This window comes from Xenopus tropicalis, chromosome 1 (genome assembly GCF_000004195.4).
Source record: "Xenopus tropicalis strain Nigerian chromosome 1, UCB_Xtro_10.0, whole genome shotgun sequence".
In the NCBI taxonomy this organism is placed as follows: Eukaryota; Metazoa; Chordata; class Amphibia; order Anura; family Pipidae; genus Xenopus; species Xenopus tropicalis.
This window is the reverse complement of record NC_030677.2, coordinates 21,466,115-21,483,740: the sequence shown is the minus strand read 5'-3', so window position 1 is coordinate 21,483,740 and position 17,626 is coordinate 21,466,115. Positions and strand designations below refer to the sequence as shown.

Here is a 17,626-nt window from a genome sequence, read left to right as displayed (position 1 = left end):
TCCCTTTTTGAATATAGGAATGACATTCGCCTTCTTCCAATCCCTAGGTACCATACCTGATGAAAGAGAATCTGAGAATATCAGAAACAAGGGCCACTGTAATTCTGCCCCTAGCTCTCTCAGTACCCGAGGGTGTATTCCATCTGGCCCAGGTGCCTTGTTTACATTTATCGTGTGTAACCCTTTAAGCACCATATCCTGTGCCAACCACTGTGTAGTTGGAGATGAGGCAACAGTGCAGCTATTGGGTGGGACTTGGCATACATAGAACAGTACCATGAGAGAGATGTAGCTGAACAACTAATAGAGAGTCAAAGGTTGGACTCCTATAACCTTCTTCATTGTTGGGTTTGCTTCAGGGTCTGGCTCCCCTGTATTAGGAAGTGGATATCTACCTGAGGAGCCACTAAGGGTTAAACCACATGACTTTCATTAGATTTTGTGGGCACGAGATTCTGTAGGATCCTCTGCATCTAAACTGCATAGGCTGTAATGTAAAGTTGGAGCAGATAAAGTTGAATGGTGTGTTTTGTTCAAGCATCTACATCGGACTGCCAATGTAAATCAATGAGGAAAAAAAAGTTGCTCCCCAGCAGACCAATAAATAGTGACTATGGCTGGGGTCCCCAACCTTTCTTACTTGTAAGCCACAGTCAGATGTAAAAAGACTCGGAGAGCAACACAAGCACCATAAAAGTACATGGAGGTGCCAAATAAGGGCTGTGATTGGCTATTAGGGGCCTTTATGCACCCTATCAGCTTACAGGGACTTTATTTGGTAGGAAATCTTGTTTTTATTCAACCAAAACTTGCTCCCAAGTCAGGAATTCAAAAATAACTCCCTGGTTTGGGGGCACTAAGAGCAACATCCAAGGGGTCGGGGAGCAACATGTTGCCCCTGAGCCACTGGTTGGGGATCACTGGTCTATGGCATCTTACAGCAGCCTCTCAGAACCCACAGATTTCCAGTCTGGGCCTAGACACACTACCCTGGACTCCCCCTCTATCTGATCTTTGTAAACAAAAAAAGTGGGGCTCCCTTATGAACACTGGGCAATTTAACTGCAACAAAAGATTGGAAGGATTGCTAGAGGAACAAGAAGCAAGTCAGCATTTCCTTTTAATTTTAATGGGGGTCAGGGTAATTTGGGGGAGTGCTGCAGCTGCTTTTAATAGAGATCTCTATCCACATTTGTGTTGTGTCAGGGGTATGCTATGGCCTAAGCTCGGGGGTTTAGCCTATATGCTAGCACAAGCCCTGAGCCAGCCCTGGGAGCAGTGAAGCAAGGCTGATCCGGCTCACATGTGGTAGGAATTAAGCATGTATAGAGTAAGCTCTGCTCTGCTGGGAATTACCCTGCTGCGGTATCTTGTTCTAATGGAAAGATATAGCAAACAAGTTTTCTGCTGAGTAAAAGAAAAAAATCAGACAATGCCTACAAATTGCCCTTACTAAACATTTCATTTAAGTACAGAACATTTCCTTATCAAAGCCCCAAATTAGCTACTGAGGCTGGAATCCTAAGCAAAAGGCCATTAAATCTATAAAAATCTGTTCATTCTTACCCAAGATCACCACACTATAAATCATGCTTCTTGGTTGAGAAAAATGCCATCTCTGCATTAATTAAAGGGCAACTATACAGCCTTTACTGCTGAAAACATGCCACAGAGTAAAGGTGGCCATACACGGACCGATTTTTTACTTACAAACGACCGATTCCCGAACGATCCGATGCTATCGTTAAGTTATCGTATAGTTGGTGGTGTACGAATGATCGTCGGCCCACTAAACGAGCCGACATTATCGTCCCCAAAATCGATCGGCCAGGTTTAAAAATTTTGGTCGTTTAACGATAAAATCTGCCAGTTGGTGTGAGTGTCAGACATTTGTCTTTCAACGATGGTTCTCTGCGCATGTCACGATTGCCAGCAGCGGAAGTCAACGGCATTCGATCGTACGTAGATGTACGATCGTACGTATTTTACGATAATGATGCGACGAAATCTTTCCCGAATTATCGTTGCCCGTGGATGGCATATCGTATGGGAACTCGATCGCCATACGATCGTTTGTCGATATAATCGTTCATCGCACAACGAGCGAAATCGCCTCGTGTATGGCCACCTTTAGTATACTGCGGCAACATGGACGCTCCTGTAGGCAAACGGCGCCCTATACTTACTGCATGGGCAAGGCAGGTGCGTTTTGTGCAAGCATGAAATGCATTGGACCTTGTACTTCATACAAGGCTTTTTAATGCCTACACAGGTCCAGACTGAAATTCAAAATAGGCCCTGCCATTCCAAGTACACAGAGGCCCAAACAGTCCCCCAGCAGCCCAATAAATAGTGAGTGACTATGGCACCTTACAGCAGCCCCTCTGGCATTTGCCAGAATCCACAGATTGTCAGTCTGGGCCTGATTCTACACCCATTTATGAAGGTCACACAGTGGATAGTGATTGCAACCCTACAATGGTTTCACACTGTATTCATTTTCTTTCACTTTCGGTCATCACCATCAAAACACTTATGATTCAGTGTCAGATACAAGTTTTGGCATATAAACCAAACAAACCAATAGGCAAACAGGAATACCAGTTTATCCTGAGCACTGGTTAGATGTTATTCACGGATCCGCTGATATCTCAGATTATTCCTATACTTCCATATGCACAATATGCATTTTAGTAACGGGTTTATAACTTCTTGAACACCCCTTGTGCTCCGTTTGTTCTCCAGGGCAGAAGCCTTTCGCTGAAACAGAAAGAAAGAACACAGGATAATGACTTGAAACTGAAGAGTAAATACGCTGAGCTGTTTAACACTTGAGAGACCGGATGTCTGTGACCTTGTGAAAATCTGACACTAAATCAGGGCAGTTTGTACCATAGTAACCCACAGCAACCAATCAGAATGTTGTCTTCATTAGACTCACTGCAGCTGACTGATCATGGCTTATAGTCAAGTATGGCCTTTAGCTTGGCAGACAGAGACTACTCCGTGGGGGGTATCATCTTGGCCCATAGGACGCTGAGACATGGGACTCGTGTTAAAATCTGAAATATTCTAATAATGAATGCAAATGTTAGTTGCTTGCTATGCATTACTGCTCCTGTGCAATTTGGCCCACTGAGCATTAGCCCCTTTGTGTAACTCACTCTAGTGATGAGAGATAGGCTTAAGTAGGCTAAGCAGTTAAATATTTACATAACAGATGGCTTTATACCCCTGATATGAACCTTCACTATAGAAACTAATGTGGAAAGGCAATGGGTAGAAAGAATTCTCTTGGAGCACTAGTTTCAGGCCTTGCACTCCAGGGATGAGATCTGTGTGAGTACTATACCTGGCTGTACCAAAAAGCTCCAAATTCCTCAAAGGCCACCTCTCTTAGCCTCAATTTTAATCAAATAATTTTTAAAAATATTGTAATAAAACAGTACCTTGTTATTTATCATGAGTAACATATAATTAATCCTTAATGGTGGCAAAACAATGCTATTGGGTTTATTTAATAATTTTTAGTAGGCAAAGTATAGTTATCCAAACCTCTTACACGGAAAACCCCAGGTCCCAAGCATTCTAGATAAAAGATCCCATACCTGTACTAGAGAACAGGTCCCAGGAATATACCACTAAACTGTTGCCTTTAAAGGGACACTGTCATGATTTTTATGGTATACTGTTTATTACTAAATTACACTGTTTACATAGCAAATAATTCACTCTGCCATTTAAATTTTTATTCTTGAACAAACAAATGTATTTTTAGCTGTAATATTGGTGCATTGTGCCTGAGTCTGAGCTTTCAGAAGGAGCCGGCGCTACACATTAGAACTGCTTTCAGCTAACCTATTGTTTCTCCTACTCCCATGTAACTGGAGGAGTCCCAAGCCGGACTTCCGGATTTCTTACTATTGAGTGCTATTCTGATACCTACTGGGAGCTGCTATCTTGCTCCCTTCCCATTGTTCTGCTGATCGGCTGCTGCGAGGGGGGGGGGGGGGGGGTATCACTCCAACTCGCAGCACAGCAGTAAAGTGTGACTGAAGTTTATCAGAGCACAGGTCACATGGCTGTGGCACCCTGAGAAATTAATAATTAATATGGCTAGCCCCATGTGAAATTTCAAAATTAAATATAAAAAAATCTGTTTTTGTTTGTGAAAAACAGATTACAATGCAGGATTCTGCTGGAGAAGCTCTATTAACTGATGTGTTTTGAAAAAAACATGTTTTCCCATGACAGTATTCCTTTAATAAACACTGTCACCCAAGTTGTTGCCAGCTACAGTGTGTATGAGAGTCACAGTGGAAACCCTTCTTTCCAGCACTATAGTAAGGAACCACATGAGAGTAGAAGAACCCAGAATTTGTATTGATTGTGTTATCTCTGAATATATATTTCAAAGATAAATAATAATTATTTTGGGGCAGAGGATCATTGTTGTAGATATAAGTCCCCAGCAAAGGGTTCTTACCATTTTTTAGTACTGGAAAGATGTATTACTGGTACAGGTATGGGATCCCTTATCCGGAAACCCATTATCCAGAAAGCTCCGAATTACGGAAAGCCTGTCTCTCATAGACTCCATTTTAATCAAATAATTCAGAATTTTAAAACTGATTTGCTTTTTCTCTGTAGTAATAAAACAGTAAATTGTAACTGATCCCAACTGAGATATAAATAATCCTTATTGGATGCAAAACAATCCTATTGGGTTTAGTTAATATTTTATAATTTTTTTAATAGACCTAAGGTATGGAGATCCAAATTACGGAAAGACCCCTTATCCGGAATACCCTTGGTCCCGAGCATTCTGGATAACGGAAACCTTAAGTCTACTAAAAAATCAATAAAACATTAATTAAACCTAATAGGGTTGTTTTGCATCCAATTAGGATTATTTATATCTTAGTTGGTATTGTTTTATTATTACAGAGAAAAAGGAAATCAGTTTTAAAATTCTGAATTATTTGATTAAAATTGAGTCTAATGGGAAACGGGCTTTCCGTAATTTGGAGCTTTCTGGATAATGGGTTTCCGGATAAGGGATCCCATACCTGTATCTTGTTTTGCCCCAAACTGACAGACATGTAAGTGTAGAGAATGTCCCCAAAGTGTAAGTTCATGGGATGAGGCAATAAGAATAAATCCCATTAAACCTATCCAAAGTGACTGTGTACTCACCAGTAATGTATGCAGACCATGACTGTGTGTGTAGCTATATAATTACAAACCCCAAGGAAAGCATTCATTCAGCTCTTACCACATTAATATAACATACACACCAATTCATACCTTGGAATATAAATATATATTTATAAAGTTATTTTTTCGAATGCAGAGATTAATGCTGACGCTAGTAGAGGAAAGTTACTTCTCCAAAATGTTGTATAAACATTGTTTTCTAGTTTTTAGCAAGGTATGATTCTGAAATTGCCTCTACGTTACCTATGTGACAGCCCTAATATTCTCTCCTAACCCATATCAGATATGCTTTCAGATTTACATAAGGATACGCCTTACTCTTATTCTAACATATACAGACTGACTTGGCATTCTAATAGCAATTTTTAATTAAAAATACAAAAGCAAGCTGGAACATTCACCTGAAACCTTGAGGGTTTAACACCAGCCAACAAGTGGAAATGTTAATAATACCACAAGACACACAGCAAGTAACTTAAACAGTAGCTATGGAGCTTTTAGTTGAAGAAGGAAATCTCAATAACTATAGAGGCAGGGCAAAACTATTGATGAAGCAGATGCAGAGTATAACCCTGTGGCACTTTGACAATAAAGCCTGTTGTTATTTTGTTTGCAAGAACATCTGGCGTCCAGTATCTTTATCTCTACACAACAGCAGCAGAGGTGTAGTTCCACAACAGCACAATGTGACCCATGTTTTTCTGTTCACTTGTTTGGAGAGGTCTGTTTCAACCATGATTGGATTACATACAATATCATTATTATGCATGCAACTTGGGTCATTGTCAGAATTGTTTGGGATAGGGGGTAGGATGCTGGCCCAGACTGGCAATCTGTTTATTCTGGCAAATGCCAGAGGGGATGCTGTAAGATGCCATAGAAGTCATTATTTAGTGTGGGCTGTTTGGGTCTCTCTGTGCGTGAAATGTCAGGGCCTACTTTGAACCCCAGTCTCTCCATGGTATACCCCATAGTACTCTGTCTGCCCCACTCTGCCTGCTCTACCCTGCCTGTGTGTGCCATACTCTGTCTGCCCTATGCTGCCTGTGTGCCATACTCTGTCTGCCCTATGCTGCCTGTGTCTGCCATACTCTGTCTGCCCTATGCTGCCTGTGTGTGCCATATTCTGCCTGCCCTATGCTGTCTGTGTGCCATACTCTGCCTGCCCTATGCTGCCTGTGTGTGCCATACTCTGCTTGCCCTATGCTGCCTGTGTGTGCCATACTCTGTCTGCCCTATGCTGCCTGTGTGTGCCATACTCTGCCTGCCCTACGCTGCCTGTGTGTGCCATACTCTGCCTGCCCTATGCTGCCTGTGTGTGCCATACTCTGCCTGCCCTATACTGCCTGTGTGTGCCATACTCTGCCTGCCCTATACTGCCTGTGGAAGGTGAACCTAGCAGGGGTTTGTTCGCTTTTAAAAATATTTGTTAGGGGGTCCCTAATTTATGTAATTATATGCTGGGGGTTGCATTGCTATCCACAGAGGAGAAGAAGCCCCATAGATTTAAGGTAAAGAGATGTCCCTGCAGTGAGCACCAACCATTTGTCTTGGTGTGCTACCACCATTATTGCATTCATGTGGATATGGTGTTAAAAATGTTTGTGCTAACATGGGTGTAGTTTAAAGTGGGTGTGGTTTAAAAGGGTGTGGTCAAAACTCATTTCCATTATCATCCCTCCACCACATAGGTTATGGGAGATAGCTCTTAGTACAAGTTGATCCAGGGACTGGTCCGATTGCCATCTTGGAGTCAGAAAGGAATTTTTCCCCTCTGTGGCAAATTAGAGAGGCTTCAGATGGGGTTTTTGCCTTCCTCTGGATCAACTAGCAGTTAGGCAGGTTATATATAGGCATTATGGTTGAACTTGATGGACGTATGTCTTTTTTCAACCCAACTTACTATGTTACTATGTTACTAATTCCGGTCCTCGGTACCACAGAAGTTGTTGAACAGCACTGGCATAGAGGAATAGCCTGGAGGCCAGTTTTGGGTTGAATTTGCTTACAATGATACACCTGAACTATTATGGGGGACTTCTACAATAGCACTTTTATATATCTGTAAGCTTGTAATGTGCCTAAGGGGACCTGATTTAATTTAGGACCAAAAAAGCGAGGCATATCCCTGTGCCATGACTGCCCTACTGAAGCAGAAGGGCCTGCATTACAAAACCTATAAATACTGACCAGAAGAAATGTAAATGCAACCCTGCCCTTTACTGCTTACAATCCATCAAAACTGAAATTCCAGCAGGAGTTTGGTTCTATCCCTTTTACTAAGTGAATGTATCATATGTACAGGGTTTGCGGCCATTCATGGAGCCCTCAGTGCTGTAATGGGCAGAATTCTAGTAATTAAGCCCCTAAATTTCATCAGCATTCCAACAAGGACAACCTGTGGGGTTGAGGAAAGGCTTTGCTTCAGCCGCTTAAACTTCATTATCTATCTCCCCTGAAATGTAATAATCCCAGTAACAGAAGGTCAACGCTCTTGATGACAGACATCTTAAAACCAGGGATAGCCTGGCATACAGTGGTATATACAGTTCCCACTACACTGTACACTTATGTTTGTTCTAATTGCCTGCTGGGAATGCTACCAAAAGCAGGTAGCCATGATATGGCAAGAACTTACAAGCCTTCTCTTATTGGAAATGGTATCAATTGGAAAGTTTACTATTACTATAACTCCTCCATGATACGGCACTCATGTTGCTCCAAAGCAGACTGAGGCCAACTGCAATGAGTGAGGAGGTGGAAGGACTATAGTACCCCTTTTTGTGATGTGATAATACAAAGCTCATAGCACACAATCCCACCAAGGAGTCACTGGTTATAATGTGAATATTGCCTTTATTTTCCTTGAGTCAAAAACTTCAGAAATTTTGAATTACATTTTTAGCTTAAACAAAGATGGACTTCTGTGCAGGGTTTGAGTATGTCTCCACAAATTGGAAATATGTCACTATGAACATCAAGGCACAAGGCTACAGGTCAGTGAACTTTGAGTTTACTCATATCACTTCCCTAATGTAAATTCTATAGTGAATAATATATCCCTATTGTAAAATATAAGGGTGAAGACACACTGGGCTACTAGTAGCAGCTACTTTTTGAAGGCTACTAAACACCAGAAAATACCCTACCATAGACAGTACTGAGAATTGCCTCTGCTAAAACACACATAGAGACAATTATCAGTAAGTGATCAGCATTGTCTTTTTTAGTAGCCACACATGTGGTGGAAATCGCAGAAGTTTCCTCTCAAGGCAACTTCCATGATTTCGGGAAAATTGCTGCGCCACGTATGCCATGGTATGGGGTATGGGATGGTATTTCGGGGAGATTAGTCACCCGCAACAAGGGAGATTTGTCGTGGGCGACTAGTCTCCCCGTCTGCCACAGCCCTAAGGGTATTAGATATTAAAGTGATATTGTCATGGTTTTTATGGTGTACATTTTATTTCTAAATTACACTGTTTATATAGTAAATAATTCATTCTACCATTGAAAATGTTATTCTTGAACCAACAAATGTATTTGTAGCTGTAATATTGGTGTGTAGGCGCCATCTCAGTGCATTGTGCCTGAGTCTGAGCTTTCAGAAGGAGCCAGCGCTACACATTAGAACTGCTTTCAGCTAACCTATTGTTTCTCCTACTCCCATGTAACTGGAGGAGTCCCAAGCCGGACTTGGATTTCTTACTATTGAGTGCTATTCTGATACCTACTGGGAGCTGCTATCTTACTCCCTTCCCATTGTTCTGCTGATCGGCTGCTGGGAGGGGGATATCACTCCAACTTGCAGCGCAGCAGTAAAGTGTGACTGAAGTTTATCAGAACACAGGTCACATGACTGTGGCACCCTGGGAAATAAAGAATATGGCTAGCCCCATGTGAAATGTCACAATAAAATATACAAAAATCTGTTTGTATTTTTAATAAACAGATTACAGTGCAGGATTCTGCTGGAGAAGCTCTATTAACTGATTTTGAAAAAAACATGTTTTCCCATGACTGTATTCCTTTAAGCATATATCTTACAGATTATTCATGAAAAATTCAATGTACATAAATATGTGAGCTGCTGGGTTAAGAGGGCAAGTCTCCATCAAAAGCAACAGAAAGAAACCCAGCTTCCTGTGTAAAGATTTGGACACCAAGGCAGACTGGACAGGGATATTAAATAGTAAAACACAGTTTACTTCAATAAAAGTAAAGGAGGGGCAACCTGCTGCCCTCCAGATGTTGAAATACAATTCCCATCATCCCATGTAAATGTAAACTTTCAGGCCTGACTTGCTTTAGCCACAGAGGAAATTGAATTTCTGTCTTAATTCCCAACACAAATGTCAGCTGCCCAGATGTCACTGCCTCTACAAGGAGTGGAGGCTGAAAGTTTGGGCAGCTGCACCAATATAAACTACTGTATTTCTAAGGAAATATTGTTATACCCAGGACATGACAACAAAGCTGCTGTTCTATATTTCCTAGTAAAGCTGCCACTTTGCCATCATTTTATCAACATGGCCTTTAAAAATCAGCCCTGACAGCCATATTAGTATTAGGTAGCAAAAATAACAGAGGTAGGAAAAGCAAATATTTTTGCAGAGGTAGTGAATGAAATGCAGAGGTCCCCAAATTGTGGGGTTGGCACCCCATGTCTGTAATTGGAGAGCAGCCAAAGGGTGAAATATAGGGGCACATTCATTAAAGTACAAATTACAAGTACTATTTGCGAAAATTTGCATTAAATACGAAAATATTTGATGTGCGTTAATTTTGTGGAAAGTCGCGTTGTGCTTGTACGAAAATAGCGTAGTACGATCTGAAAGTTACGAAATTTTCATATCCGAACCATCGTAAATGGCGCAAAAACCTTTCTGACTTTGATCCTTCAGTGCATGATTTTGGAAGCCTCCCATAGGGCTCAATGGCACTCTGCAGCTCCAACCGGCCCAAGGAAAGTCTCCCATAGGGCTCAATGGCACTCTGCAGCTCCAACCCGGCCCAAGGAAAGTCTCCCATAGGGCTCAATGGCACTCTGCAGCTCCAACCCGGCCCAAGGAAAGCCTCCCATAGGGCTCAATGGCACTCTGCAGCTCCAACCTGGCCCAAGGAAAGTCTCCTATAGGGCTCAAGGGCACTCTGCAGCTCCAACCTGGCCCAAGGAAAGTCTCCCATAGGGCTCAATGGCACTCTGCAGCTCCAACCTGGCCCAAGGAAAGTCTCCTATAGGGCTCAATGGCACTCTGCAGCTCCAACCTGGCCCAAGGAAAGTCTCCTATAGGGCTCAATGGCACTCTGCAGCTCCAACCCGGCCCAAGGAAAGCCTCCCATAGGGCTCAATGGCACTCTGCAGCTCCAACCTGTCCCAAGGAAAGCCTCCCATAGGGCTCAATAGCACTCTGCAGCTCCAACCCGGCCCAAGGAAAGCCTCCCATAGGGCTCAATGGCACTCTGCAGCTCCAACCCGGCCCAAGGAAAGTCTCCCATAGGGCTCAATGGCACTCTGCAGCTCCAACCCGGCCCAAGGAAAGCCTCCCATAGGGCTCAATGGCACTCTGCAGCTCCAACCTGGCCCAAGGAAAGTCTCCCATAGGGCTCAATGGCACTCTGCAGCTCCAACCCGGCCCAAGGAAAGCCTCCCATAGGGCTCAATGGCACTCTGCAGCTCCAACCCGGCCCAAGGAAAGTCTCCCATAGGGCTCAATGGCACTCTGCAGCTTCAACCCGGCCCAAGGAAAGTCTCCCATAGGACTCAATGGCACTCTGCAGCTCCAACCCGACCCAAGGAAAGTCTCCCATAGGGCTCAATGGCACTCTGCAGCTCCAACCTGGCCCAAGGAAAGTCTCCCATAGGGCTCAATGGCACTCTGCAGCTCCAACCTGGCCCAAGGAAAGCCTCCCATAGGGCTCAATGGCACTCTGCAGCTCCAACCTGGCCCAAGGAAAGCCTCCCATAGGGCTCAATGGCACTCTGCAGCTCCAACCTGGCCCAAGGAAAGCCTCCCATAGGGCTCAATGGCACTCTGCAGCTCCAACCTGGCCCAAGGAAAGTCTCCCATAGGGCTCAATGGATTCTTTCACCCACCAAATCCCCAGTGCAGCTACCTGCTTTCTTGTGTAAAAGCTGGACTGTCCAATTCACAACTAGGCTGGCTACAACACTATTATTGTCCCTTAGATTGTAAGCTCTACGGGGCAGGGACCTCCTTCCTACTGTCTCATACCACATGGCACTTAATCTCTCTGTATTTATACTTTTTTATTTTATGTATTATGATGCTTGTCCCCCTGTAATTGTGTATATTGTAAGATTGTACAGTGCTGCGTGTCCTTATAGCGCTTTATAAATAAAGTTACACATACATACATACTATCTGCATGCCATGGCACACAGTACTATAGGTTCAGATGCCCAAAATTGGCCAAATTCTCTCCACAAAGATACTACAAGAATCTTGTGGCAATGTTAACCCAGTTCACAGGGGTAGGTGGCAAAAGGCATCGATTCTAAAAAAGTTGGGGTACAGTTGCAGAAAATGTTTATTGTGGCTTATTGCAGTTGTATTGTCTAAATCCAATAAACTATCAATAACACCTCCTTATCTCTCTTTCAGGTCTGGAATTTAAAATAGCCCCCCATTCCACTAGCAGACATGGGGTAATGGGGTGGTACAGGTATGGGACCTATTATATAGAATGCTCGGCACCTGGGGTTTTCCAGATAAGCGATTTTTCCATAATTTGGATCTTCATACAAGTCTGCTAAAAACCATTTAAATATTGAATAAACCCAATAGGGCTGTACTGCCCCCAATAAGGGGTAATTATACCTTAGTTGGGATCAAGTACAGGTACTGTTTTATTATTACAGAGAAAAGGGAATCATTTAACCATTAAATAAACCCAATAGGGCTGTTCTGCCCCCAATAAGGGGTAATTATATCTTAGTTGGGATCAAGTACAGGTACTGTTTAATTATTACAGAGAAAAGGGAATCATTTAACCATTAAATAAACCCAATAGGGCTGTTCTGCCCCCAATAAGGGGTAATTATATCTTAGTTGGGATCAAGTACAGGTACTGTTTTATTATTACAGAGAAAAGGGAATCATTTAACCATTAAATAAACCCAATAGGGCTGTTCTGCCCCCAATAAGGGGTAATTATATCTTAGTTGGGATCAAGTACAGGTACTGTTTTATTATTACAGAGAAAAGGGAATCATTTTTAAAAATTAGAATTATTTGCTTATAAATTAGTCTATGGGAGATGGCCTTTCTGTAATTCAGAACTTTCTGGATAACGGGTTTCCGGATAAGGCATGCTATACCTGTAGTAGAAATGGGGGAAAGGCTCACCTAAAATTGCATGTGTTGAAGTAATTCCGCGGGCACAACAGGGCTCATTTCATGTGTGTTTAGAGTTGCCGCCTTTTCTATAAAATAAAAAATATATATATAATTGCCTTACCATATTTTAATCTTTCTCCCCTATTGATATCATTGGCACCATCAAGCACCATTTAACCCCACAAGGTGGCAATCCTAGGTGCCTCCAGTGAATGTCTGTGTAATTCTACCCAGCAGATAAATACCTAAGTTTAAATGGCAGAATAAAAAAAAAGACATTTCCACAACCAACTACTCTGACTGCATTTAATTTCAACGCAAAGTAGTTTACAATCTGTGAATCTATTAGACACCGATTCTCAAGCGATCTGGCAACACAAAGGGACAATGTAAAGTCACTTACCAAATTAATTACCTTTAACTATTAATTATAAACATGAAACTGCGGCAAAGACACTCCAGTAGTTTGTTTGGAACATAAGCCGTCACATACAGCCCTTTGCACGCTTTTGATACCGCTTTGATATTTATTCGCGATCCCTAACCGGCAGCGTTCCCTTGTTTTTTTTTCTAATTCTCCTCTCCTTCTCAACTCTCTTCTTCCTCACAGCAACGTCAAGTTCAACGGCGCCCATTGGCCATCACCTATGGGCTAACCCTGCCCTCCTCTGCCCTAAGCGCTTTACGTGACCAATCATCGCCGAGTAACTACTTAACATGCATGATTTCGACCAATTCCGAATGCGGTGGGCGTGGACCTTAGTGTTGTTGCTAGGCTTCGGCATCTCAATCGTTACCATCTCCCCTTCTGAGTAAGTTGATTGGGATCTGTCAACATTTTCTCAGACCCTTTCTCAATGCCCCGCCCCTTCTTCGTGATGCACGGCTCTGCGATTGGCTGTGAGAAGGGAAGGAGACACGCCTTTGTATAATCTCCGCTTTCTCATTGGCAGTCCCGGCTGCCCGTATCCCTGTGTCAATCGAGGCTGCTGTGCCGTTTATATGGACTAAGAAGTCCCCAAAGCGCCTGAACTCTTTGTAGTTGGTTCCCACTTCATTTGCTTTTTCAGACCTTCCCTGCAAGAGTTCCAAGGGAACAACTTTATTGCTTTTCTCCTTGTCAGTATCCAGCAGCATAGACCTGCCTGTGTATAAATCTATTTATATAGCAAGTATGGAGTTGAACTCTCTGTTAATCCTTCTGGAGGCAGCTGAATATTTGGAAAGAAGAGATCGAGGTATTTGTCACATTGCACTTACTGACACGCTGAGGGGGGCTGCCCCCCACAAATACACACTGTGGGTGGGTACTGGGGCTTAGGCCAGGGAGCTTTAACCTGTGACTTTGGAAGAGCATGCTGGGAGTTGTAGTCCAACAGCAGCTGGAACTGCCAGGAATGTTTGCTATTTTGCCTGCAGACTGTGTTTATTTTAAACCAGATCTAATTATGGAGCACAGGTAGCACACACACCCAAGTATATACACTCATTACCTGTCCTACAGAGCTGCACGCTAATCATGGCTATTGCACGCTAATCATGGCTATTGCACGCTAACCATGGCTATTGCACGCTAACCATGGCTATTGCACGCTTATCATGGCTATTGCACGCTAATCATGGCTATTGCATGCTATGTGGTCTTCAAGACACACACTGAGCTTACATTCCTGTCATGTCATGTGACAGCTTTTATTGCATACATGCACTTCATGCATACATAACCTCACATATATAATATACACACATACACATCAACTTGTTCTCATGTAAAGTTGCATGTAGATTCAGCTACACAATGCTTTATACAGAGGTACACACATGCATACTGTATGTAAACTTTCACACACTTACATGCATACACATTAGCCCATACACGCTGCTGCAGGCATGAAGCGGTGCTATGTATGTTCATGTGTGTGTATGTTGAGGAGGGCAGTGCATCAGGGCTGCGGTTATTTGTACCTGATCATGGTTAAATTTCTGTGTTTACATTACATGTCAGTGGGTCCCATCATGCTAAATCCAGCACTTTTCAAAACATGCCACTGCTGTGAGCTTTACTTTGCCCCATTGCTGGGAGCGGGCATGTTGTAGTTGAAGGCTTGTTTTTGGGGCACCTACAGGGGTGCCCAACTATATATTTGTATTTAATAATGACCCCTTCTCTTTCTCCTTTTCCTTGTGGCAGAAGCAGAACATGGCTATGCATCAGTTTTACCTTTTGACAGTGATTACTCCATGAAGAAAACCAAAGCAGCCTCCTCCTTATCTAGGAAATCTCAGAACAACAGGTAAGTGAAAGAGAGCCCTGGAGGGTGCAGTTATGTGTGGGTCAAGGGGGCTGCAAATCACATGAAATGAGTGGGGGGTGGTGCTGTGTGCAGACGCCATTTCTCTTCCCTGCCTGGGCTTGGCTCTGTTTTGATCTCATATAAACACTGCCACGCGTACACCAAGCACACACAGCAGACCGTGCCTTGCTCGCTGCAGTCATCTGCACTAATCTAGTCCCGTCTCCAAAGGTTCCCTGCTGCTGCCTTAACCCCTTGTGCAGCCTAGTCATGCAGCAACAACCCCTGCTTGTATGGCTTTAATTGGATCATGTGAGCTGTGTCCTGCTGATGTTTTTATTCCCACTCTGCAAGCCAGTGGGTGCGCTCAGTGACTAGGGCTCTGGGACAGGAGTGATCTTGAAACTTAATGTGTACGTTTCATGGACTCGCGTGAGCAAGTGGGCTACCAGATAAACCGATGGCTGCGGGATACAGTACCTATAAAAACAATTGCAATTAGCCGGGCAGCGCTAATTGCATTTAAAGTGCCTGATTCCCATGTAATCCTGCTGTGTGTGTGTTTTCAATATGTATCCTGTTTTTTTAAGTCATTTGTCATGCTACTTTTTAACCCTTCCCAAGCTCATTGGGGAGAATCGACCTAGCCAGATGCAAATAGTTACAGTGTTTTCAGGTGCTGTAAGCAAGTAGCTTAAGTTAGTTAGCTGGTGTGATCCTTAAATGGGCACAAAATGGATCCTTGGGCAGGTACAGTGGTGGCATAAGAGGGGTTAAGAAGAGGTTGCGGTTCCTGGGTGGGATGAATCCTGGCAATTGCTTGTTACTGACTCTTTTGAGCTTCCTATTCCTGTTGGTAATTCACACGAGCTGTTTTGATCGCCTTGAGCCTCTTCCCATTGACAGCAATGGAAGCAATGTATTTAACCCCAAATGTGCCATTGTCGTGCCACTGCATGCACACTCAGATGGAAACATTTCTGGGCTACTTGTCCAAAAGTAATCACCTTTAGTAGAAGCTCTTGTAACGCATTATGCTAGCATCAACCAGTGACCTGTAGCAACCAATCAGCAGTTGACATTGATGCGTGTAGTGCCGTTACCATCCTGATAGCCAGTATCTGATTAGTCGGATTTGGTGTTACTGCATTGGTGCAACTCAACACCTATATTCTCGAATATTTGCTCATTTTATGTCCATTGCTCTCTTTTCTATATCTGCTTCTTTGTTTCCACAATAATCCTACGTCATGTTTAGAGGTTGTTGTTGTTCTGAAATTGAAAGCTCTTGTGAGGGGAGCCACCGCAGTGCTTTGTTTCACTTTACATAATGCCCGAGTATTCATATCTGTAGTTGTACGGTGCAAAATAACATGCTGATGCTTTGTAGATGCTTCCATTATATATTTGCATAGATAATCTAACACTGTATGTGTGTTTTTATGTGTGTGTACACAGTATATGTATACAATATTGTCATTAAAGGGGTGGTTCACCTTATAAGTTCACTTTTAGTATGTTATAAAACTTCTAATTCTAAGCAACTGTTTAATTGGTCTTCATTATTTTTTCTATAGTTTTTTAAATTATTTGCCTTCCTCTTCTGCCTCTTTGCAGCTTTCAAATTGGGGTCACTGACCCCACAGCCAGAAAACTATTGCTCTGTGAGGCTACAGATGTATTGTTTTTAACCTGCTCCCTGGTTGCTAAGGTAACTTGGACCCTAGCAACCAGATTGCTGCTGAAACACCAAACTGGAGAGCTGCTGAACAAAACGTGAAATAACTAACAAACTACAAATATTAAAAAATGAAGACCAGTGGCAAATTGTCTCAGAATATCACTCTGTACATCATACTTAAAGTTAACTCAAAGGCGAACAATATCAATTCACTTGGGGTTTAAATACATTGTTACTACTTTTTACCTAGGGGTAATAGCCCCATCTTCACTGTTTTCCCAGGGATTCTTTGCAGCTGTCCATTATCGCTGGCATGCACGGAGCGGTAGCATTTCCGATTTTACTATACAGGTATGGGGCCTGTTATCCAGAATACTCCGGACCTGGGGTTTTCCAGATAAAGGATCTTTCCATAATTTGGATCTTCATAACTCAAGTCTGCTAAAAATAATTTACGTATTCAATAAACCCAATAGGCTTGTTTTGCCTCCAATAGGGATTCATTATATCTTAGTTAGAATGAAGTACAAGGTACTGTTTTATAATTACAGAGAAAAAGGAAATCATTTTTAAAAATAAGAATTATTTGATTATAATGGAGTCTATGGGAGTTGGCCCTTTTTTCTTTCTTATTTTCTTTCTTGACAACGGGTTTCCAGATAAGGGATCCCATACCTGTACTGCATATTGGCGATTTCCGATTTTTTTTTCTTATACTCTGCATGTGGACGGCCCTGGACAGCCGCAAGGGATCCTTGGGAAGGCAGTGAAGATGGTGCAGCGCTTGGCGGGTAAGTCATCATTAAAGTGCATTCGCCGATGCCCCACACAATAGACAGGGCGGGTGTCTGCTTAGGTTTAGGCGACAGATAAAAGACGTCTGCAGACGCCAGAACTGATAGCAAACAGGCTGCGGCGGCGAGGGTGACATCTGCTTTAAATAAATTGCACAGGATAAAAATAGCTGCAAAGTCAGTTTAAAACAATCATTCAGATTTGTTGTCCGAGGCCGGTCCCTTTAAATGTGCCCGGTCCTGTACCCCTGCCCCTGAGCTTCACTGTGTGGCACTGCT

General features: G+C 42.9%; 1 protein-coding gene and 1 long non-coding RNA gene across 2 annotated transcripts in view; one reads left to right on the top strand and one right to left on the bottom strand.

Annotated features, from left to right (window-relative positions):
* Positions 1-2,358: 2,358 nt before the first annotated feature.
* Positions 2,359-13,456, bottom strand: LOC116408435. The gene is made up of 3 exons (XR_004220924.1): positions 12,982-13,456; positions 12,588-12,664; positions 2,359-2,760 (listed from the first exon to the last, which is right to left on the bottom strand). It is a non-coding gene; the product is annotated as an uncharacterized LOC116408435 (long non-coding RNA).
* Positions 13,457-13,607: 151 nt separating this feature from the next.
* The window catches only part of mxd4 (MAX dimerization protein 4), a 37,255-nt gene continuing 33,236 nt past the window's right edge, over positions 13,608-17,626 (top strand). Inside the window, exons 1-2 of the mRNA NM_001102769.1 lie at positions 13,608-13,816; positions 14,770-14,872. Of these exons, the coding sequence (NP_001096239.1) occupies positions 13,753-13,816; positions 14,770-14,872 (167 nt within the window). The 5' untranslated portion in view covers positions 13,608-13,752. The remainder of the gene's footprint in view (positions 13,817-14,769; positions 14,873-17,626) is intronic.